Source organism: Megalopta genalis, chromosome 9 (assembly GCF_051020955.1).
Source record: "Megalopta genalis isolate 19385.01 chromosome 9, iyMegGena1_principal, whole genome shotgun sequence".
Classification (NCBI taxonomy): domain Eukaryota; kingdom Metazoa; phylum Arthropoda; class Insecta; order Hymenoptera; family Halictidae; genus Megalopta; species Megalopta genalis.
In genome coordinates this window covers 15,405,570-15,428,162 of record NC_135021.1, presented here as the reverse complement: position 1 = coordinate 15,428,162, position 22,593 = coordinate 15,405,570, and the positions used below count along the sequence as shown (strand labels likewise).

The 22,593-nt window shown below is 39.8% G+C and overlaps 4 protein-coding genes across 11 annotated transcripts in view; 2 read left to right on the top strand and 2 right to left on the bottom strand.

Annotated features, from left to right (window-relative positions):
- Nucleotides 1-3: 3 nt before the first annotated feature.
- insc (INSC spindle orientation adaptor protein) lies at nt 4-12,993 on the top strand. Of its 6 annotated transcripts, none has more exons than XM_076524479.1 (9): nt 4-205; nt 970-1,138; nt 1,242-1,375; nt 1,472-2,585; nt 3,341-3,908; nt 4,495-4,845; nt 10,941-11,360; nt 11,434-11,641; nt 11,738-12,993. In XM_076524479.1, the coding sequence occupies exons 5-9, from the start codon at nt 3,661-3,663 to the stop codon at nt 12,707-12,709; spliced, it is 2,199 nt and encodes a 732-aa protein (XP_076380594.1). In that variant the 5' UTR covers nt 4-205; nt 970-1,138; nt 1,242-1,375; nt 1,472-2,585; nt 3,341-3,660; the 3' UTR covers nt 12,710-12,993. The 6 variants fall into 6 exon arrangements, with proteins under 6 accessions (XP_076380594.1, XP_076380595.1, XP_076380596.1 ...); XM_076524480.1 differs by having other exon boundaries at nt 4-216; XM_076524481.1 differs by lacking the exon at nt 4-205 and having other exon boundaries at nt 231-1,138; nt 1,472-1,537; nt 2,002-2,585.
- Nucleotides 12,790-14,733, bottom strand: LOC117221141 (MIT domain-containing protein 1). The gene is made up of 4 exons (XM_033471841.2): nt 14,441-14,733; nt 13,994-14,232; nt 13,263-13,462; nt 12,790-13,194 (listed from the first exon to the last, which is right to left on the bottom strand). Exons 1-4 carry the CDS (start codon nt 14,559-14,561, stop codon nt 13,038-13,040), a joined length of 717 nt encoding a protein of 238 aa, XP_033327732.2. The 5' UTR covers nt 14,562-14,733; the 3' UTR covers nt 12,790-13,037.
- A 380-nt stretch (nt 14,734-15,113) lies between these two features.
- On the top strand, nt 15,114-17,149 carry LOC117221142 (deoxycytidylate deaminase). Of its 2 annotated transcripts, XM_033471844.2 has the most exons (5): nt 15,114-15,472; nt 15,561-15,784; nt 15,900-16,113; nt 16,368-16,574; nt 16,766-17,149. In XM_033471844.2, exons 1-4 carry the CDS (start codon nt 15,432-15,434, stop codon nt 16,546-16,548), a joined length of 660 nt encoding a protein of 219 aa, XP_033327735.2. In that variant the 5' UTR covers nt 15,114-15,431; the 3' UTR covers nt 16,549-16,574; nt 16,766-17,149. The 2 variants fall into 2 exon arrangements, with proteins under 2 accessions (XP_033327735.2, XP_033327733.2); XM_033471842.2 differs by having other exon boundaries at nt 16,368-17,149.
- Nucleotides 17,150-18,965: 1,816 nt separating this feature from the next.
- Nucleotides 18,966-22,593, bottom strand: part of Naa15-16 (N-alpha-acetyltransferase 15/16) — a 68,432-nt gene continuing 64,804 nt past the window's right edge. For both annotated transcript variants that reach the window (XM_033471829.2, XM_033471830.2), the window contains exons 9-11: nt 22,266-22,459; nt 21,935-22,043; nt 18,966-21,489 (exon numbers count right to left, since the gene is read on the bottom strand). In XM_033471829.2, coding sequence (XP_033327720.1) covers nt 20,981-21,489; nt 21,935-22,043; nt 22,266-22,459 — 812 coding nt within the window. In that variant the 3' untranslated portion in view covers nt 18,966-20,980. The remainder of the gene's footprint in view (nt 21,490-21,934; nt 22,044-22,265; nt 22,460-22,593) is intronic.

The window sequence follows — 22,593 nt, the reverse complement described above, 5'->3', positions numbered from 1 at the left end:
CTGTTGGAACACTTTTTTATTGGTTCACCGACAGGATACGAATTGCTTAGAACGAATCAGTTAACAGATTCAGGTTTTGGAGAAGCAGAATAAACCATTCATAACAAAGTTTCTAAGAAAACTCCGAGAACCTTCTTTCACAACGTAGATGGCGCTATTATTCCAACACACGACGCTTACGACTCCGAATTTAATACCTTTTAAGGTTCGTAAAAGGTACAACAATATGAATGTTTAAATAAGTAATACTCTTCTCATCATACAATCAAATATTACATTATCATTAATAAAAATGACATTCATTCTACATGTAAAAGTTTAAGCAACGACATAAAAGATATTATTTAAAATATTATGAAGTACAGTAATGTCTCCCTAACTGACGCTCAGATTGCGCACAAAAATGGATAATTTGGTAAGAGGAGGTACGATTGTTCGAGCCATGCAGCTCGTTTTTATAGTCGTTGACAATCGATAACCATAAAAAACGAGCCACGAGGCTCGAACAATTGTTTCTCCTCTTCCAAAATTGTTCATTTTTGTGGACAATCTAAGCGTCAATTAGAGAGACATTAGCGTATTAATGTTTGTATTTTTTCCAACGGTGAACTGGGTATGTTACCTGCAAACATTTACGAGTTACTAATTACTGAATATGTCAAGGTTATGTCAAGGTTAAATCGACACGCTGAATATTGAGCTGGGATTATTATTCTGCTAGAATTATTATTGCATGTAATACAAGAATTTGTCAGACTTTTCATCTGCATTGGATATACGAACTACCAGCTAGCTAGTACGATTAAAATTTCGAAATGATTTAAAAATCATGCAATGAAGGTTTCTGAAGACATCATTGGGAAATTTAAATTTCGCCAATGAATCTGAGCAGGCGCGTACCAACTAACCCGCGCACCTTTAAATAACGGTCTAAACCCAGCTGTCCCCCATTTTCGTTTGGATCTCTAGAGTACAATAGGGGTCGTACAGACCCTTTGATGCTTTTATGCGATGTTCAACTGCAGACGTTCCAGCGCATATGTGGTGTATCGAGACAAAGATATTTAAACACCGGACGTTACAGAATGTTGAGCTTACGGATTCCCGATAATTGCCCGGTGACCGTATCTGTCACAATGTAAGCGTTTGAATATTATTTTTATCAAAATTTATCAAAGTATTTCTGTTTTCATTATTCTGATCGATGGTACATAATGTCTCAACAAGACTGTAATTTACAGATCAAAATCATGCGACTACAAGGCACCATAATTCCCATTGAAGACCGTTTCGTCAACCGGTGGGTGACTCCTCGGATAGGAATTTTCTTAGCAACGGATAATGGAGCGAAAGAAGCATTTTTCAAACGTAGGAGGTACAGAAACTAGCAATTGATAGATAGATCTAATAGTAGACTGCCCGAAAATCAATTGTATGGGGAGAGTAATTATAGAAATCTTGCTTTTCCCAGTCGTGAATGCGACTCCAGGATGATTGATGGAAAACGAGATTATACAACTGTGTCGAACCGAAGGAAGTGCGTCTCCGATCATAGATTTGCATATGCAGCACCCGTATAATGATACACGATACGAAATTATGCGTGTACCCGCGCACCTTTTCGCGATCGTTCTCGTAATTAATTCTACACAATTATAGCCTATTGTTTAGATCATTTGATCATTTTGCTCACAAATGCATAAAGACTAGTATTGTATAAAATAGAATACTTTCACAATGCTTGGGCACCTACTGCTCCTAACGGTATAAGACAAGTTCAAAAGATAGCCTAACCGAATATCTAACGCGAGTATCTAAATTAAAAATGCAGAATGCGTATGCGACGATGATTCAGAATCGGTCTGTACAATGGTTTTGTGGGGGAGAGACGAGTAGAAAGAACGCGTTACAATAATGTTATGTGCCCGATCGAATTGTATCGACGATTAAAGCGTAGAGTCGTAGAGGAACACGGTTAAAGTGAATCATCCACGTCCACAGGCACTTACGTATCTGCGGGGACACTCATCGCTGGAGGCATTTCACGCAGATGGCTGGAGTGGCGCGTGCCCCTGGATTCATGGTGGTGGAAATGCCGCTGCATCCCGTTTTATGGGGGGGAGCCCGACCCCCGCGCGTGCACATACACGGATATGGGACCGATAGGAAACCGGAGTCACACCTGGCCCTTAAAAATAGCATTGGCGTGATTTTCTGACGGTCCCCGTGCCGCGTCTGTCACGGCAGATAACAAAATCACCATAATCTTGACCTGCGAACGACTATTGCAACAATTGCTGCAATCGTTCCAGCAACAAATTGTAATCTCTAGAAAATCCAGTTGATAGCACCAAAGATAGAAGATAACATTTATCGTGGTAATGGTTCTGCAATCACCAGTCCTAATAATAATGATATATTTACGCATTGATCAATTTTCTCACCCAGTAGAATCGAGCGAATGTTATTCAAGTTTTGTGGGAACGTGTGCTGCTAAACAGTAGGTGACTCACGAGTGTCGGTTGTTCCAAAGCGCACGAGAGTCGTATGACTAACAAGAAGAAGTTTAATCAAGCTTTATATAGGTCAGTTTAAGATAAGCAGCCTTTAATTTTTTATTTCCTACATTTAGAAACAAGCTGCTTTGTATTGTTCACTATTAACTGCAGTAGATTTCAAAAACTTTCAAGCACGAAATGAAAGTGATTTTAAAGGAAATAGTCTAGGGAAAATATTCTGAATGTTCAAAATAGAGAAGTACAACTCTTACATCTGTCAAAATCAATAAGACTACTAACGACTGAACTAAAGTCTTGACGCAAAGCTCGAATTAAAAGAAAGAAAACAGGGTCAACGACCATAATGAAGAGGACCGATCAGACAGACATCCTGTTCACGCCAATGCAGTAATGCATCCCCGTCGCGAGAAAGCAGCTAGTTACGCTTTGGCGGTTACACATGGGTCACACATGCCGGGATTACACGGGGGTACGCGTACTCGTTAGAGAGGTGAGCAGCACCCCATGGACGCTACACAAAGGAGAAGGGGAGGAGCTCTGTTTTCATGCGAGTTGGCTTGCGAGTCCGAGGGGCGGGGAGGCAGCGCGACTTTATGGGTGGAAGTCGGAAGCGACTCAAGCGACTCGATCCTCGATACGAGTCAGTCGTTCGCGAAGCCCCATTACGTTTGGATCGATCGATCCTCCGGCTTCATCGATTAGGGATCCATTGTTTATCCTATAACCGAAATCGTCAATTAAAAAAGCAATTATAAACCCTGGTGTATCGATCCAACACAGCGACAAACAAATTTTGTTACGTTTCCGTTATTTCTGCTAAGCTTTTGCCAACGTTTCTACGAAGACAAGGACCTCGAGTACTGGTTCGTGTAAAGCGTCCCGCGTTGACGCGATAGGCGATCTTCACGGGGGTTACACCGGGATGGACACCATAAGGTCCTCCGGGCACGCGACCTGTGGGAGGGTCGTCCCGCTCCGCTGAATCGTGAAACCACCCCAGTGTGCGCTGAACTATACTACAGAACTCATCCTTATTCTTACCACCAACGGTGAAACGGAAGAAGCTCTTGAAAGACATTAAAGTGAAAGAAGCAGAAGTTAGGAATAAGTTGCAATTCGATCGTAAATCGACGTGAGAATCATGAGTGCGTTTAAAAGACACCAGAGCAAAGTGTTCTGGGGCCACATGGAGGCGCAGGATCAGGGACGGTTGGGCCCTTTCGCCAGGACGAAGATTTGTGAGGAACCGCTACCGGAAGAGTCCTCTACGAGCGTTAACGAAAGCGATACCGTTGAAAACATCACAGCGATTCATGTCTGTCCTGCAGAAAACAGGCAGGATTTGTATTCCCTGGCATCGATTTGCGACGGGGACGTAATGACACAGACGTAAGTGCAATTGAACTCGCAAAATGACGAGTGCATGAAGTGCAGAGTTCTTAAACGCTTTCGCTTTAGGCGTCGATTTTCCAACGATGCGGGGTCCTTTTGGAGATTTCAATGCTAATACGGTTGCCCTTGTGCTACGTTTGAGTCTTAATCGTTAAACTACGGATGTTTGTCTTAAATATTATATATAATCGGGAGGTTCAATTTAAACACGTACAGAATGAAATGTTGACTTTCTATAGTTCTAGTATTGTTAACGAAATTATTCCAATTTTTGGATACTTCTCGGGAAGTCAATGTATGGTAGTAGTATAGTATATATATAGTAGTATATATATATAGTAGTATATATATAGTAGTATATATGTAGTAGTATATATATAGTAGTATATATGTAGTAGTATATATATAGTAGTATATATATAGTAGTATAGTCAATAATGGTAGTCAATGTATTAAGAGATCTTGCGTTACAGAGCCCTTGATAGAACCTCATTCTCAAGATATTTATTGGCGACTATATGGAAGATATTTGTCCCATGATAAAACACTACAGTAATCCCTAACTTTCGCATATTTTTCGCAGAGCAACGATGGACATAGCGGACGATGACAAAGAGGACGAGGATAACGTGGTCCTGGCGAACAGATCTTGCAGTCCTATGAGTCATGATCTCAAGAGTCTAGATTCAGGATTCTCAGATTCCGAGAGATCGCACTGTTCCGAGCTTTACGAGAACGAGACTCCAAGACGTCGACGAAGACGAAGGCTTAAGGACCGGCGCCAGGGTACGCATTCGAGGATCGGTTCGGTCTGGCTGGACAGATCTACTCCGAATCCCGTATGCACGTCCACGCCCAAGGACTCCAGAATTTTGCCTCGGAAAACAACGCAGCTCGATGCACCTCCTGATAAAAGCGCGTCAAGAACGCACAGGTAATTTTAGTATAAAAGACTTAATATCTGGAGATAAAACGGAGAAGGCAAACGTTGGGGATCAGATATTCTTGCGTGGGCTGATCTGAGACACGCCGATCAGTTGATCATGCTGATAATTGATTCTGAACAATTCTTTATCGGAGTCTTAATGACTTCGTTGTCTCAAATGACCACGGCTTTGTATTTTGAGCAAAAAAAATTGAAACACGTAGCATGATGCTTTAGAGATTTATGAACCCTCTGTGATTTTCATAATTTACAAGAGGATGCGTTCGCGATCGTTCAAATCCGATCAAGATCATCGTAGACATTGAATGATTCCAATTCGTTTTTAATCAGTCCGAGCGTTGTTTTACGCATTGGTGCCAATGGTGCAAGATCAAGGTGCTCGTTGCGAAGGGCCACTATCTCTGAAACTAAGCCGCACCTTGTAGCCGAGCGATAAGGTGCAACGAATGCGTGTTTTAAGAATATGAATCGTCACGACAGTGTGCCCATGCTGAGCAAAGCGATAGGAATGCATCACGTAAGATACTTCCGACGTTGTTTCCTCCGGTGTTTCGTAAACTCTCACCCCTGCAAGATGGCTGAGCGATGCGAGCACGTACGCGGGTCGTCAATCACCAGGTGCATCGGAATTAGTTCAACCGATCGTGCGGAATACTAAACGCTTCGATCACCCGCATCGTAATGCAAATTACAGTTAAATCTACTTTATCGAACTATATTTGGGCCGTTCGTCTTTCAACTATAAAATCAAACGAATTTATTCAATTATGCCAGAAGTGTAGAATTAAAGTTCGTCATTTTTAACTCTTGCGATGAAGTTTCGTTTAAACAAAGCCGAACAGACATTAGCGAATTTGAGAATATTGTTACATCATTGTCGAATGGAGAAACTTTCAGATCATATAAAAATTGTTACCGTGGTCACGACAAACGTTAATGTTTAAAAAATGAACAAAGTGTCGTTGTCCGAGCAAACGAGAATTATTATTATTATTATTATTATTATATATATATATATATATATATATATATATATATATATATAAATATATATATATTTACGAGAATTATAATTATTCGTACGCGAGTTGCAGTAGATTATTCGACAGCAGCCGATAAATTTGGTACGTTTGCCCATTAAGCAGATAAAAACTACGCATGCAATTCTTATCTGCTGGAACAATAAATTTGCAGTGCGGCGTAGGCTGGTTTCCGCGTACTTTTTTCGGAGCGGCTAAACAGAAGCGGCTTGCACGCGTAGATCGCTCGGTTAATATTCAAGGAAGTGAATAAAGCAATTCTTATGTGTGACGTGTTCGAGAATCGTAGATCCGATACTCGTTATACATATAGACGGGAACTTTGGAACGGGATCGGAACGCGCGGGGAAACTCCGGGGCATGTCGTCAATTAACATTGATTAATACGTACGCCCATCGATCCAAGGATCCACGATACAAATTAGTGTGCTCCTCAAAAGCAGAGCAGTCGGTTATACTCTAGATTCTAGAATGACGTTGCCGATTACCGCGGAGACGAACGATTTGCATACCCGTCCCCGACGAATCGGCACGCGATACGTTTTCGATCGAGTACAACAGAGATCGGTTGTGCTCTCGAGCCAAGATCTCATTCAAATACGAATCAAATTCTCGAAGCAACAGGCACGGCTATTTGTTCGACGGCAGACAGACACCGCTAGTTTTTCTTTAACGAAATTCCTTAACGCTAACAATCGTTCGAGGATCAACGATCGAGAACCGATCGATAATTACGGGCTCGATCGAATTTCTGCATCGATGGCAATTCCTTTCATAATCCAAGAAATTGTTTCGAGTAATCCGACGCGCATAATCCGATGAGTTCTGCTCGGATCGTTGCCGTAAAGATAATTACTTGATAGTCTTTCTATGGCTAAAATGTGAAATTGGAGATTCGTCCGAGGTATGCCTTGGAAGATAAGAAAACGTAGTACAAAAGAACAAATGATCTCTGTCCTTCTCCAGCGTAAATTCGTTGGGAAGGGCAAAGATCGAGCCTAGGAGAAACGAAAGCCAATCAGACGGCACAAAGAAGCATCGCCGAGGCTTATTACCAGCATGAACGCGATGCGTTTTCGTACCGTCGATAGAAAACAATTTTCCTCGTCTATAGCGTGTCCGTTTCGAACTGGGATCATTCGATTTCCGCGGAGCAGATCCTCCCACGATCGGCAAGGTCGTGTGGCACGCGTTATGTGTCCCTCGCAACGCGGTGCGACGACTACACGGCCATAGACATTCAGGACAATTCACAAAGATAGATCTTTCATTCTTGTCGAACGAGCATTCTTTCTTTTATTTTTATATCTTGTTTATTCTTTTATTGCAATTTAACGGACTACATCGCGCTCAATTAGAAACCGGAACTTTCGGGAGAAGAAAGATGAAGACGCTTGACGCTTGTTTGAAAAATTGTATTTGAAACGTTTCCTTAAAGTCAGTTATAAGCTGTATTACATCTGCATCGACGCATGATTCATGAATTGTTACCAGGCTTAGGATCTTACGTATTTATGAATTATGAACATCGTTTACATATTTTCCTCGTTACTCATTCGACGAACGCGGCGTCTCGAAAAGAAGCTCCCGGTATTGATTTTGACTGTTATTATCGACGACAAATTGGAAAGAGTTCGTTAGAAGCGGGAATCCAGGTTCCTGTATTAAAATTTTAAGATAAGAATTTCGAGTCAATTACGTATGTCATCAACACGTAAAATCATTTCTGCCGCTTCTACTGCACTAAGTAAAACTTGCCTCTTTACAACCCAAGGTTCAGTGATACCCGGTCGTTTCATGCACCCGATTCTTCGTGTCCCTATAGTTGCTATAGGACAAGCAGGGAAATTCTACAAATGTTGGAGTGATGATAAGAAGAAGAAATCCCCTATTTCACTGGTTGATCCAGTTGTTAGATATAGCCTGCCATTCATTGAGAAAGAGACACTTAATCGTGATACAAGAAAATTTAGATTTGGGTTGCCAACACCAGACCAATTAGGATCTTACGTATTTATGAATTATAAGCATCGTTTACATATTTTCCTCGTTGCTCATTCGACGAACGCGGCGTCTCGAAAAGAAGCTCCTGAAACCGATGTTGATCTCGACTATTATTATCATCGACGACAAATTGGAAAGAGTTCGTTAGAAGCGGGAATCCAGGTTTCTGTATTGAAATTTTAAGGTAAGAATTTCGAGTCAATCACGTGTCATCAACACGTAAAATCATTTCTGTCGCTTCTACTGCACTAAGTAAAACTTGCCTCTTTACAACCCAAGGTTCAGTGATACCCGGTCGTTTCATGCACCCGATTCTTCGTGTCCCTATAGTTGCTATAGGACAAGCAGGGAAATTCTACAAATGTTGGAGTGATGATAAGAAGAAGAAATCCCCTATTTCACTGGTTGATCCAGTTGTTAAATATAGCCTGCCATTAATTGAGAAAGAGACACTTAATCGTGATACAAGAAAATTTAGATTTGGGTTGCCGACACCAGACCAATTAGGATCTTACGTATTTATGAATTATAAGCATCGTTTACATATTTTCCTCGTTGCTCATTCGACGAACGCGGCGTCTCGAAAAGAAGCTCCTGAAACCGATGTTGATCTCGACTATTATTATCATCGACGACAAATTGGAAAGAGTTCGTTAGAAGCGGGAATCCAGGTTTCTGTATTGAAATTTTAAGGTAAGAATTTCGAGTCAATCACGTGTCATCAACACGTAAAATCATTTCTGTCGCTTCTACTGCACTAAGTAAAACTTGCCTCTTTACAACCCAAGGTTCAGTGATACCCGGTCGTTTCATGCACCCGATTCTTCGTGTCCCTATAGTTGCTATAGGACAAGCAGGGAAATTCTACAAATGTTGGAGTGATGATAAGAAGAAGAAATCCCCTATTTCACTGGTTGATCCAGTTGTTAAATATAGCCTGCCATTAATTGAGAAAGAGACACTTAATCGTGATACAAGAAAATTTAGATTTGGGTTGCCAACACCAGACCAATTAGGATCTTACGTATTTATGAATTATAAGCATCGTTTACATATTTTCCTCGTTGCTCATTCGACGAACGCGGCATCTCGAAAAGAAGCTCCTGAAACCGATGTTGATCTCGACTATTATTATCATCGACGACAAATTGGAAAGAGTTCGTTAGAAGCGGGAATCCAGGTTTCTGTATTGAAATTTTAAAGCAAGAATTTCGAGTCAATCACGTGTCATCAACACGTAAAATCATTTCTGCCGCTTCTACTTGCACTAAGTAAAACTTGCCTCTTTACAACCCAAGGTTCAGTGATACCCGGTCGTTTCATGCACCCGATTCTTCGTGTCCCTATAGTTGCTATAGGACAAGCAGGGAAATTCTACAAATGTTGGAGTGATGCTAAGAAGAAGAAATCCCCTATTTCACTGGTTGATCCAGTTGTTAGATATAGCCTGCCATTAATTGAGAAAGAGACACTTAATCGTGATACAAGAAAATTTAGATTTGGGTTGCCAACACCAGACCAATTAGGATCTTACGTATTTATGAATTATAAGCATCGTTTACATATTTTCCTCGTTGCTCATTCGACGAACGCGGCGTCTCGAAAAGAAGCTCCTGAAACCGATGTTGATCTCGACTATTATTATCATCGACGACAAATTGGAAAGAGTTCGTTGGAAGCGGGAATCCAGGTTTCTGTATTGAAATTTTAAGGCAAGAATTTCGAGTTCTCGGCTTTGATTGCGGCCGTCGCCCGTCAAATTGCGGCACCGTGTAGATCGAGACGCGCGACCGTACGTGATTCAATGCAACGTGCCACACGGGGAATACGTAAATGAAAGAACGATGGAGGTTTGAGTCAACCTCGGGGCCTGAGGTCCCAGACGACAGCGAACCCGGCAAGAATTCAGGCGCTACCGTGAATCGTTGCGCAGGTGATCGCATACCGGTGCTGGCTTAGGCGAAAGAAATGGGATTCGATTAGTCACCGGTGTGTCGGTGAAGTACGAGACTCTTGGTTCCGGAGGTGACCGATCGTTAGTCATCGAATGTTCGCTGTGTATCGCAAGTTTCGCCGCGGTTTCCACCATTGTTCGGGAAAGGGAACACCTGGTTATGCAGATCCGAATTGGACAGTGGTTGGGCCTTAACTATGCCCCGGCGACAGTAGTCGAGACCTCTGTCTCGATATGGCACGACTCAGGTAGCGTAGATACCTTTAACGACCCAGCCTCTGCACTCTCGCAGCTATTAAGGATCACTCGGGTGAGGATTATCGGTATCCTCGTCGCTTCTCGTCGGTCATGGAACGTTTCGATAGCATCGATCTGTTAAGTTCCGGATAAGTTAAGTGGGTTGTCTTCGACAACCTTCTCGGCTTAATCTTTATCGAATGATTCTTGTACTGCTAAGTTGACTTATAACATGTAGAAGTTCGTTTATTTTGAATGCGAACCTGTTGTCAGAAAATTAGAAAATTTATGATCGATGAGAATTTGAAGCAGCTGCTGTTGTTAATTGAGAACTTTCGCGATCTAAGATAGCCGACGTTTTCGTCGAGTTTTTCAAATTTACGAATCGGTTGTCGAATTTCACCTACAGCACCGGTTTTTCAAAACTTTAATCGATATATCAGGCAGAGAAATTTGTAACATAATTTGTTGCCTGACCGTCCTCGACAATTGTATACAAATTGAGTGGCTTTGCGTTATTGGATTTTCCCAAAAGCGATGGTTCATTTCCAGTAAATTTAGAGTACGTAAATCGGATAGAAGTTAACAACTCGTATCTTGAGCTTGATCGTCGGTCGTCGATGTCGTAATTGAATTTCCCGAGCAAGTGGAGCAAATACTGATATGTCATGAAACACAATCGCATACTTCCAGCGGTGAAGAAATTATTTGCTTTCCCAAGTATGCTGATCTTGCGCAATGATGTTTGCCGATGTTACGAGAGCCGAAAATTTAAACTCGCGGTGTCAATTGTGATCGTGATATCCCTTTCTTGTGCCGGAATTAACGAAGAAACGTTTTGTTTTCAGAGTGGAAGAGGACCAAGTAGACGCGTCAGGAATCGCCCCGTCTGTGTCCGTGGAAGACGAGTGTTTAGGCGATTTCCTGTATACAACCGAGCCACCCGAGGACGCAGTGGAGCCAAGGACATCGTTCATAGGGACCAGTTGTGACACCGAGACATCCTCGAAGTCTTTTCTACAATCCAGAAGCTACAGGCAATCGTCTTCTGTGAGAAAGTGGCTTGGGGATCTTGTGATGGATATCGAGAACGAGTGCACGAACACTCTTCAGAGCAAAGCATTGCCCCGAAGGAAGTCTCATCAGTTTCTGTCCGAGAAAGACGAGTTGAAGGACTTGAAGACACTCGCGTCGTTGGCCACTGCTGCTGCGAATAAACTGCTCGTCAGGGCCGACCAGTTCGATCGTCATTATCAGCATATATTCGAGTATGTACATCTATTAGATATCAGTGAACAATTCAAGAAAAGAACTTCGAATACAGAGAACATCTCTTTTTAGCAAAGTGGCTCATCTGGAAGGTGGCAGATCCGAGAAAGAACTTCTGCGAGCCATTGAGGACGATGCATTCTCTATTTTGTCTGAACTAGGAGCACCCCAATCTCGCAGAATTCGACAAAACAGCTTGAAGGAGATTCTAGCGCAACTGGAGAGTCTGAAGAACTATGTAGATAATGCTCTGGACACGCGACTGGACTTTTACATCGAGGTATGCAACTGTCTCCCCCCCCACCTCCCCCTGCCAAATGCTATAATTTCAATTTTTGAATCATTCGTTCACTCTAAAATCAATATATCTTTCCAGAAGATAATCAGAGGACTAGAAGAGGCACCAAAAGATGACACAATGATAGCCAGAGGCGCTTTAGCAGCGTTGACAGCGTTGGGATTGGCAGGACCAAGAGCAGGGAACAGTATTACCAGATGTTCGGGCATCAGAGCCCTTCTAACATCCTTAATCACAGCTGCGAAGACGTCTAGCGACTTTGTGGCAGCCTCTTTGCGCGCGTTGGCGAGTGTCTGTAGCTCCGCTGTTGCAATCAGTCAATTTGTCAAGGACGATGGTCCAGAAATATTGACAGACCTCTTAGCTGCGTCGGCTTCTTCGGAGAAAGAGAAAATGGAAGCCACAGCGCTGGTGGTCCAAATAACAGCTCCATGGGTGAATGCTTTGGGATTGCCTGACCTGGAGCCTTTTGCAAGGAGTCTTATACCCTCCTTGAATCGTTTAGTCGAGAATACCAGTTGTAGTCAGACGTTGCTGCTCGGAGCAGCCGCGTTCAATCATCTGTCCAAGTCTAGAACATGTGCTGCTGTGATATTAAAGCACAATACTGTGAAGAAGTTACTGAAGAGCGTGAAGAAAACAACTGGCAGTAATGTTTGGCTGATGGAGCAGGTTGCGGCTCTTATCAGCGAGTTGGCGCGCATCCCTGAAGCCAGACCCCATTTGGCAGAGGCCAGAGCGTCCATTGCACTGGTCTCTTTTCTCAGGATGAGACCACCAGGGCTCGAAGATGCCTATAGACGTCTAGAAATCACCGCAGCTGCAGCCTTGACCAGGCTGTGCGTGGATCCAGAGATTGCTAGGCAGGTTGTCGCTGTCGGCGGCACTGATTGTCTTCCTTCTTACAAAGCTGATGATCTTTTGACAGAAGATGAAGAGCAGGTTGAAGCTGGACTGTTGAGGTACACAAAATCCTTGAGGAGAGCATGCAAAAGAGCCGCAAAACAGATTGGTATCGCGAAGGCTAGCGATTACAGTGAACTCAGTTAGAATTTGTTAATGTAAGACTTTTTAAAATGTAAATTTTATAATATTTTGTAGAAAGGAAACAATTTAGTTTATACGTATAGTTATGTAACAAAAATATGTATATTTATTAAAAAATTAATTTTATTGTATGTACATGTATGTAGATACATCGTATAGTGCGTAAAATACTTTATTAGGAAAAGTGGAGTTTATTATACTCTGCAGGTACAATATTTCGTGGAATTAAAATGTAAATAAAATTGTTTCTCGATGAATGCATTAAAATCATGAAAATGTCATGAAAATGTAACAATTCTTTTTGTATATGTTCCGCATGTGATCTTCTATGTCACAGCATTGTTACATTACTTTTGTGAAATATGTCAATTGTCGTTTCCAAACATGGTCTCAGTTCGAGGTCGCATGCTCCTAACACGAACTTTCCTTCTGGAGCTTTAAAGTAGTCTAAACCTCGACCTATTTTAATTACCCAACCGTTGCTAAGTCTGAAAGTAAATCAAAGTGCCAATAGAATATAATTAATTTCAATAAATAAATACATGAAGATACGTACATTATTTGCCTATCGTGCAAAGTATTGGAATATTCAATTTCAAAGTCTATGAGAGAAGAGGATAAACTTCTCTTCAATTCTTCCAATCTTCCTACTTGATTTTTGTTGTCATCTGCATCAAGAGTAGTAACTAAACATATTTTGGACAATGCGTGACATTTCCTTGCAGCCAATTCACAGAATCTCACCAGATTTTGACACTGAAAATAATTTTTATTTGTTATTAGTAAAATTATTAAATGTATTAACCCTTTGACTATGGACTAGGCTACTTTAAATATCTCGGTTAATATTGACATTATCAAGAGAAAACATGATTAAATTCAAAAAGACAAATATTTTGGTTTACGAGCATTTTTTTCAATGTCATATTTTTCGAGATTTCAAGGTTATCGATTTTTTTTAAAAATGAAAGTGTATATTTTTACGGTTAAGACCAGGGTGAATTCTATGAACTATGGCATCATGACATTTGTATGACTTTGACCAATAAAAATAAGCGGTAGTACTAGACATCAAACTATTAAAGATATACAGTTTCATTTAAGAAATCATCAATGATCTTGAAATTTTAGATAATGGTCTTGAGAAAAATTTGTAATGATCACATTTGTTTCTTCAAACCTAATCATGTATTTCTTTGGCATATTGTTCTACTGTCAGTATCTAATCTAATCATAATGTTATTATCAGAGTTACTTAAATAAAATTAAACTTTTATAAAACGGTACCTGATGAAATGCTCTTATATATGGATCTTCAATACAAATGTATTGTACAGATGCATCTAAGAATCTGCCAAATACAGAATCATAACCATGTCCTATACTGCCACTTTCAATTTTAGTCAATTCTCTATAGATTCCAGCTGCTTTCTTCTTGTCAATCAAAGCCTTCAATTTTTCTGCTCTATCTAAATATTCTGATGCCCTGGTACCAAAACGTTTCTTGGTAACTGGGTCCTTTGTCTCTGCATTGTTTTATTACTAATTCTTCAATTAATCCGTATACTTGAGGCAAAGAAGTAATATAAAAGAATAAAGCAGAAACAGATTCGATATGAGAAAAACAAAAAAAATAATAACAAAGAAGCGATACGCGCATAAGATTTATTTGTAGACTCTGTTATCAATGAAATAGGAGTGTAATCAAATAAAAAACATAAGCAAAATATATACCTTTCATAGTGTCAAGTAGAATTTGAACACCTTCTTGGTAAAGTACTAAAGCCATTGTGTACTGTTCACCTTTATCCATTTCTACTGCCCGCTTTAAAACTGAAGCAGCTGCACTCTCCATTTTGTATATTTTATAAAATTATATAACATCAATTTATTTGTGTAACATGAGAATAATATTCTACTTAGAATACTTAACTTTATATGTCAATAAAACCAGGAACTCAACAAGTACCTCTTTGAGTACATACTTGGACTACAGACTGAAGATCTACAGTCACAGACTACAAAATTTTTAAGGAAAGCTTTCTGCTGACTCAGTTGGATTACTGACGTAGTTAAAAATACAGTAAAGAAAAGTTGGCCGAAATTTTTTACCTAATATCTCTATCCTTTAAATTGAATTTTTAGATGAGAGCAGATGAAAAGGTTGTACACAAAGAATTGAAACATTGGTGAGTACTTTTTTCTTCTATAGTCGAAAACAGTTCAAATTTACCACTATTGATAGACTTCTGGCGCCTTCTGTGGTGATAAAGTGAAGCTCGGTTCAGGGTCCGTACAGCGCCAATTAGTAAATAGCAAAACGATGAAACTGCTAGTCTGGCTAGTAGTTTCAGCATTTTGCCACCTACTAATTGGCGCTGCACGAATCCTAAAGAGAGCTTTTTGACTTCACCACAAGACGTGTTACTATCCAAAACAATTCATGCTGAATATTAGGTAGACTTATGGAAAAAACTGCAAGAATCATTTACGATTAAATAAAAATTAATATTTCAATGCTTTTTCATTGAAATATTATATTAAGTACGGCTAAAATATAAACAAAAATACGGCTTATAATATGTGAATTGCAATTGAAAAATAATTGTAATGCCATGTGAATACATTGAATACTGTGTATATAACGATAACGGTCAGATCTACTTGTCACATTGAGCACATTGCGTTTCTGTAAGAATTTATCGTCGCCGTAGGTACCAAAAACATGGCAGAAAGTAATACTGTCATTAAGACCACGAATAACCTGTATGTCGATTATAGTATCGGGACTTAGTAAATACAATTTTCATTAAAAAGAAGTGAATATTTTTTTTTTTTTAAACAATGTCTACAGCAAACGAGCGAACTACATCGACTGGGAAGAGTATTTCATGGCGGTAGCGTTTCTGGCTGCAAAACGAAGTAAAGATCCATCTACTCAGGTAGGTGCATGCATAGTTAATAACGAAAAAAAGATTGTGGGTGTTGGATACAATGGAATGCCAATCGGATGTAGTGATGATGATTTTCCCTGGTCCAATAAATCCGAAAACTATTTAGAAACTAAGTATCCTTATGGTAAGTTAAACGGTAGACGTATAATTTCTTTACGATATTTGTTAATATATTTAATAAAATAATAATAAAAAAAAATAATATTATTTTTAATATATTATTAATGTATTGTTTATAGTATGTCATGCAGAACTTAACGCTATTTTGAACAAAAACTCCAGCAATATTAAAGATTGTACCATTTATGTTGCTTTGTTTCCTTGCAACGAATGTGCCAAGGTAATTATACAATCAGGAATTAAAACTGTTGTGTATATGTCAGATAAAAATGCCGAGAAAAATGGGACAAAAGCTGCTAAAAAACTGTTTGATGCGTCAGGAGTTTTATATAGGTATATTGATTATGTCAATTATTTTTATTTATTTATGTTTGAAGGAATAACATGGACTTTATTGGTGTGGCCATTGAATGTATTTGTAATATCGTATTTTTTATATTCGTATTGTTTAATCCTGCAAAGATATACAAATTTAAAAGAAGTAAATATTTTTCGATAAAAGAATTGTGAGAAAACAAAGTTTAATAATGAAATTGATTAAGATCATACTCTTTAAAGTTTCTGAAATTTATGATATTCCGTTTCAGAAAATATATTCCAAAAAACGATAGCATTGTAATTAATTTTAAAGAGATCGATTGGAACACAATGACACAGTTACCCCCCACTCCAACAAAAACTAATAGTGAGACCGAATTACCCCCTAATCCAGCATTAAATAATAAAATGTCTCAATTAACCCTCACTTCAGTGGAAGACAAGGAATGAAAATATCTATAATAAATTCAGTATGGGTAATATAGAAATGGAAAAAAAATAATGTCTGCATCCGTACTCCATAGCTATCGCGTATATAAAGTTGAAATAATTTCTGAAACATGTGAAATGTCATTTTTTTAATATAATAATTTAATTACACGTTGGCCTTGGGGTGTCGATATGCATATACTCACACTTTATTTGATTTGTTTTTGACACTTTGCAGATTTAAAATGTAGATTAGAATTTGGCAATAGTTTTATGATTTGAAGAATTTTTACTTTTAACATCAATGAAACTGTGTCTTGTGGCATTACTGGATGCTGGCGCGTTTGAGAAAAAAATGAGTTACCAATTCATGTGAAATGTTCTTTTGGGTTCAGGAAATAAAGAATACTTCGTTTTATCCAGTTTTTTCACCTTTTAACATTAACCATATGAGGTTTATAGAAAATAAATAAAACAATGTACAGAAGGCGAGAGAACTTTTAGCAATAATACAAAGATAATATATGATACTTTAAAGGTAATATTGTCTGCAACTGAGTTGCAAATCATTTCCTGTACAAGTGTAAACACTGATACAATAAAGTATGGCATGATGGAAGTACGTAACAAGTATTCATCATTTAATTCTTTCTCCATGAAACCACGGAGGAAAGGGCGACCGTTGATACGCGATATAATATTTTTCATGTTGACTCGTTATTAATGTAACAACAAAGAGAAATTGAACAAATTTTCTTGATATATATGGTAATAATAATACGTTTATGTACATACTATACATATCCCAGTTTCTGTCTTTAAAATATTACTTCATTTATGCTCGTAGTCACAACTATAATGAGGACAGTTACATAAAGAAAGTAATTATTTATATTTATATATTGAATTCATCATATAGAAAAATATATAATGCAATGAAGGTGCGTGTGCAATCTTAAATATACAGACATTAACACTTATACAATAGTACATGACCATAAGTCCCGTTCAGTTTCGAACAGGTTAACATTTTCGAATGATCGTGCAACAAATCGTTTAGTATGTTAGTACGAATCGTTTAAATTATATGATAACTGCTTATCGCGAATGGCAGTGACGTTCTAATAAAATTACTATAAATAAAAAATCATCGAACTCGTGCTCTGTAAAAGCATCAGCTTCTCCCACTTTAACTCTCTTTTAGAATAACACATCATCTTAGTCGTTAATCGTATACGTTACAGAAGTATTATACGGAGTCTATATGATGAATTCATTTACATGAGGAGATGGAAGAGGATGCGGACAAAGGTACCCTTTATCTGTCTTGATCCTTGGATCAAAAATCAAGATCTCGAAGGCAAATATGAACTGAACCTGACAAAGATCGGTGTAATATACCATCCTTTTGGTTGGTGTTGTTTATTTTCCCAAAGATTTTTCCGCATAACCGTTATCAGCGAGATAGAAATTATCTAAACTGCAAATAACAACCCCCGGTAAAGATTGGAGCGTCTAATGTACCTGCACGACTTGCAGCCTGTTTCGAAAGGCGATACCTTTGCTAAGTGTCCAAGCGTATTTGTAGAAAACGTATCAAAAGAAAAGCAATGTTAAAAATTCGTTAACACTTCGGTAGATGCATGGTGAAACGACGGCGTTGATACGATCGAAGTATCATTTTTGATACCTTATGTCTATGGCAAGGATTAATTAGCACTTCACCCACAGGCCGATTGGATATTGTGAATCAACAGCGAAATAACTAATTACACTATCCAACGCGAATTTTAACTCTTTTTTTACCTTTCAATAGAGTAATTTTTAATACTTTTACATTTTTCAGATCTTCAGTTTTCTAGAAATTTCATTTTAAAGGCGAAAGGATTTCTTCTTAAAAGGTGAATATCTCAAAAATTGAGTATGACAATGGAGAATGATGTATACATAAAAATTTACAAGAGCTACCTATCGTTCAACGGATTCTGAAATAAGTATTGAACAATGCCGATGAAACTTCTGTGTCATCTACGGTATCGTTTACGATAAATTACAAGCGTAGCCCTGAGAAACATTCCATGCATTTACAGAAGATATTCGGCCCACCAGTCAGTTTTTTCACTGATCGTAATTATTGTAGATTATTCCATCGTCTAAATTTCCGCAGACTTTGAATTTCCCGCCTGGAAAGTGCGCAGATACGCGCGGGTGATTCGAACATCGACGAGTATACATTACCATGGATGCCACTCGATGCAATTATCTGTTTATGATTACCGTCGCGAGTCCGCTTCGAGCGATTGTTTTTCTCATATTTTGTATAGTTTTGCTTTCGTTCGCTAATCAATATCAATTAATATTAATCGGCGTTCAAGATTAATCGATCGCAGAAAATGATACATTTCTATGACTTAAGTAAGGCAGGAGATGTGTACATATAATATGATTGTATATATATTTATATGCATTGTTAAAGGTAGTAGCTGAAAGTATGTACAAATATTATCACTAATTTGTAGTATCTGCAACTTGCTGAATTTTCTTCTGTTCGCTCGAGAGGAAATTCACGCAGCTAATAAATATATTTTGCGTCGATAATATTTTGAAAAGGAAAGAGAGACGAAAAAGAATGAAACAAAACTAAATGAGGTAATCATAAGATCGGTTCTCGGCTGGTGTGCCGGTAGACTTCCAACGTTATCATTTTATTTAAAATCTCTGTAATCCGTTCGCGTACAGATGCACGACAGTTCTTCTTCTTCTTCGTTTTCTTCTTCTTCCCGTTGTTCTCTGTTTCTCTTTTATATTTCCATCGTTCTGCTATTCGATACTTATTGTTTCTCGATTTATGATATACTTTGGTAAATTGCGTACACAATACGCAGCTTATTGTTCTTATAGTAACTTTCACAGACTTTCGCGAAATGGACACTACTCCCGTTTATTGACTGTTCTCGATGGAATAAATCAGGGCTCCAATCAGAACGTAGATCATTACCCTGGTTTGAAACACAGGAATAAAATGTACCTGTTATGTACTTGTATGTGTGTGGCTGTGTGTCTGTTTTCATACGTCGCTCATTTGCTGCAATTCAGAGAGTGCATATTAAGAGGTCAAGATTTTCAGACGAACAAGTTCGAGTGTTTCAAATTATTACCTTAATTGTATTCTTACAAAGTGATGAAAACGTTCATTTATCGACAAAACAATGTTTCGATTCATGAGATATTGCTGATACGAATCCTTTCAAAAATGCTTTTCTTTCTTCAACAATCTTTATAAATTACAATCTATAATTCTTTCAATACTCATTTCAGCCCATAGATGCAAGAAATCTGTAATCCAGCCATTGCAGAAAATGAGCGACGGCAGTGTGTGTCAATCTGTCCGTACTTCCCCGAAAAGCTTCAAACAGTATAGTCTTGCGAATGAAGTGAACTAGAAGTTAGTATGCGACTTGGAACAAAGTCTATTCGAATGTAGCGACGAACATGCGTGTGGTACAATACAATAATCGGATGCTCGATGATCGTCTCGTTTCCAGACTCTACACAGTAGAGTGTATTCTGTAGACATCGCTGAAAATAGTACACCTTAACATCGAGTAGAAATATCTCCTAGAGCGCGCGCGCGTATGAATGTATACAAGTCTTATATTTTGTACCAATGTGTTAGTTTTCGCACGTCATTTATATTTTACACACTGCACCCCCGGTTCTAGCCCCCGAACGCGCGCTTTTTCCCACCCCCTCAGCAGCCGACCGTGATATAACCTCTTCACTGAACGTCACACAGAATGTCCTCGATCCAGCCCCCGTTATCTCTTGATCGTTGGATCGCGCGTTCGTTAATCCGTCCCGATCGTTAATTAATATTTAGCTACTAGCCATCCCCTTCTGGTTGCCCCTGGTTGTTCGTCCACCTAAAATTTGGGACCACGGCTTCGGAGACGCGCGTGTTCGCGCGGCTCGTCGTGTTGTATAATTTATTAAAGATTGTTTATCCAGCACTGTCCCAGCACTGTTTTCACACAACATGAAATCCTCCAGGAACAGTTCCGTGTATAATACATGTGACTCTATCTCGTAAATCAATATCCGCCAATTTGTTCGCGATACTTTTCCCCTTCATTCACTATGTCTTCTCTCTCTCTCTCTCGCTCTCTCTCTCCTTTCATTTTCGTTTCAGTTCTTCTTCAGCTATTCCATTCCCTTCGTCAGCCTGTCCTTCCATCGTCTTTCTTGTGATTTCCATGTTACCCAAAGCTAGTGGTCAGAGATGCTTTGCACAGACACCATCCTCCACCTCCATCTCCTCATTTTCGTTATCCTCTTCATCGTCGTCGTCCTCCTCCGGCTGTTCTCTGTCATCTCTCTCTTTCTCTCTCTCCTCCCTCTTCCGTCGCCTTATACTACGGACTAACTCAGCGACGCTGACGCGCGCGTACCTGGATCAGTTCTTGATTGAGTTCTCTTTCTCCTGGTGGTTGGCGGTCGCCTTGGTCTCCGGCCAGAAGGCGGTCGCGTACGGGAAACGCTTATGGCATTTGGTCACATAATCGGCTATCGTGTTCTCGCAGTCGCCGAAGTCACCAGCACGCAACGCTTCGAGCACTTTCGTACAGATCGGTATTGTCACGCCCTCCAGGTTGTCGATGCTCGTCACCTGGATCAGAGCTTTCATTTGGGCCAACGGATCCAGCACGTACATCATCTTTGCGCCTTGAAGCAGATGCGGAAGCGACGTCCGATTCCTCTTCAGGAATTCCGCGTTCAACTGGCCGGCCGTCGAATTACCGTAGATGCCCGAGGTCTGGTGGTGCACCACCTCCCCGACTGCACCCTCTAACGGTGAACGGCTGGTGTGCAGTATGAAACGCACCAGACACGTGTGCAGTTCCGGATTGTTCGGGTCCAGACCGTGAGCGCGTTTTATCGACTTCAGCATCAGCAACGTGCGACCTGGAAAAACAACAACGCAACGCGTTTCAATTAGCCACCGTTCAGCCTCGGTTCTTTTCTGGGCACTGTGCGTACACGTTGCTATTAAGACGTCAGCGGGACAGGGTGTCGAGAGACTAATCGTCATCTGTTCAAGCAACGAGGCTGCAGTAATAAGACTACGGTACACAGGGTGGTCCATTTAAAAAACAGGACTCTCCAATGTCTCGCTCGCTATTGGCGGTAGAATAAATGCATCTCAGACGGAACTTGCTTGGCTTCTGGCGCCACTGACTCTTTATAGGTGGAAACGTAAAAGTCGAATATTACAACTTGAAGGTCATCCAATACTGTCCTTTGAAGGTAATTCGATGACCAACATGACAGCCAAATAACAAGTAATTATGATGTAATGCTTGGTCACCCTACGATAGCTTGAAGTAAGCATTTTTGAATGCTTGCATACCTTTGCGAATGTAGATTTCGAATGCCATTAAATGCGTCTCTATTCTATCCGCAGCCAAATCTTGAAGAGGTTGCAGGAACTTGATCGCCTGCTCCAGTGGATCCTCGACCTAGAAGCAACGATCATTTTCAGGTCTTGTTCCAATTGCTCGACACACGATCCATAAATTGCAGAATTTTTGCGTTTACAGCATGCACGATTCTTCAATATTCAGGCAAGTATCCGATGAATTTTACGCCAATCGTTTCGAATAAGTTCGAATAAGAGGAGAACAACTCTCACGATTTCATCTACCAACTGTTGACGAAGTATGTTATATAGTGATACGCACCCTTTCCAATTTTTCCGGTATAAGTTCGTCCAACGTGGGTTGCTCCAGGTCGGAATCGGTTTGCTGTCGCGATTTATTGTGTTGCTCCCTCTTCTCTTGAGCCTGGGCAGCCTGTTGCCGTTCCAGTTCAGCCTTTCTGCGTTGTTTCCTCTGTTTGTTTCTCAATTTCTTCAGTTCCGACGGTGTCAAATTTTCTGCAACATGAGAACAACAATACTCGTTTTACTTCACGTTCGAAATCAGGCTCTTGCCAAAGAAGAAAGAACAGAAATAGAAGCAGAATAAGAAAAAGGAAATCATCTCTATCTGACGACACCTTCCAAGGACA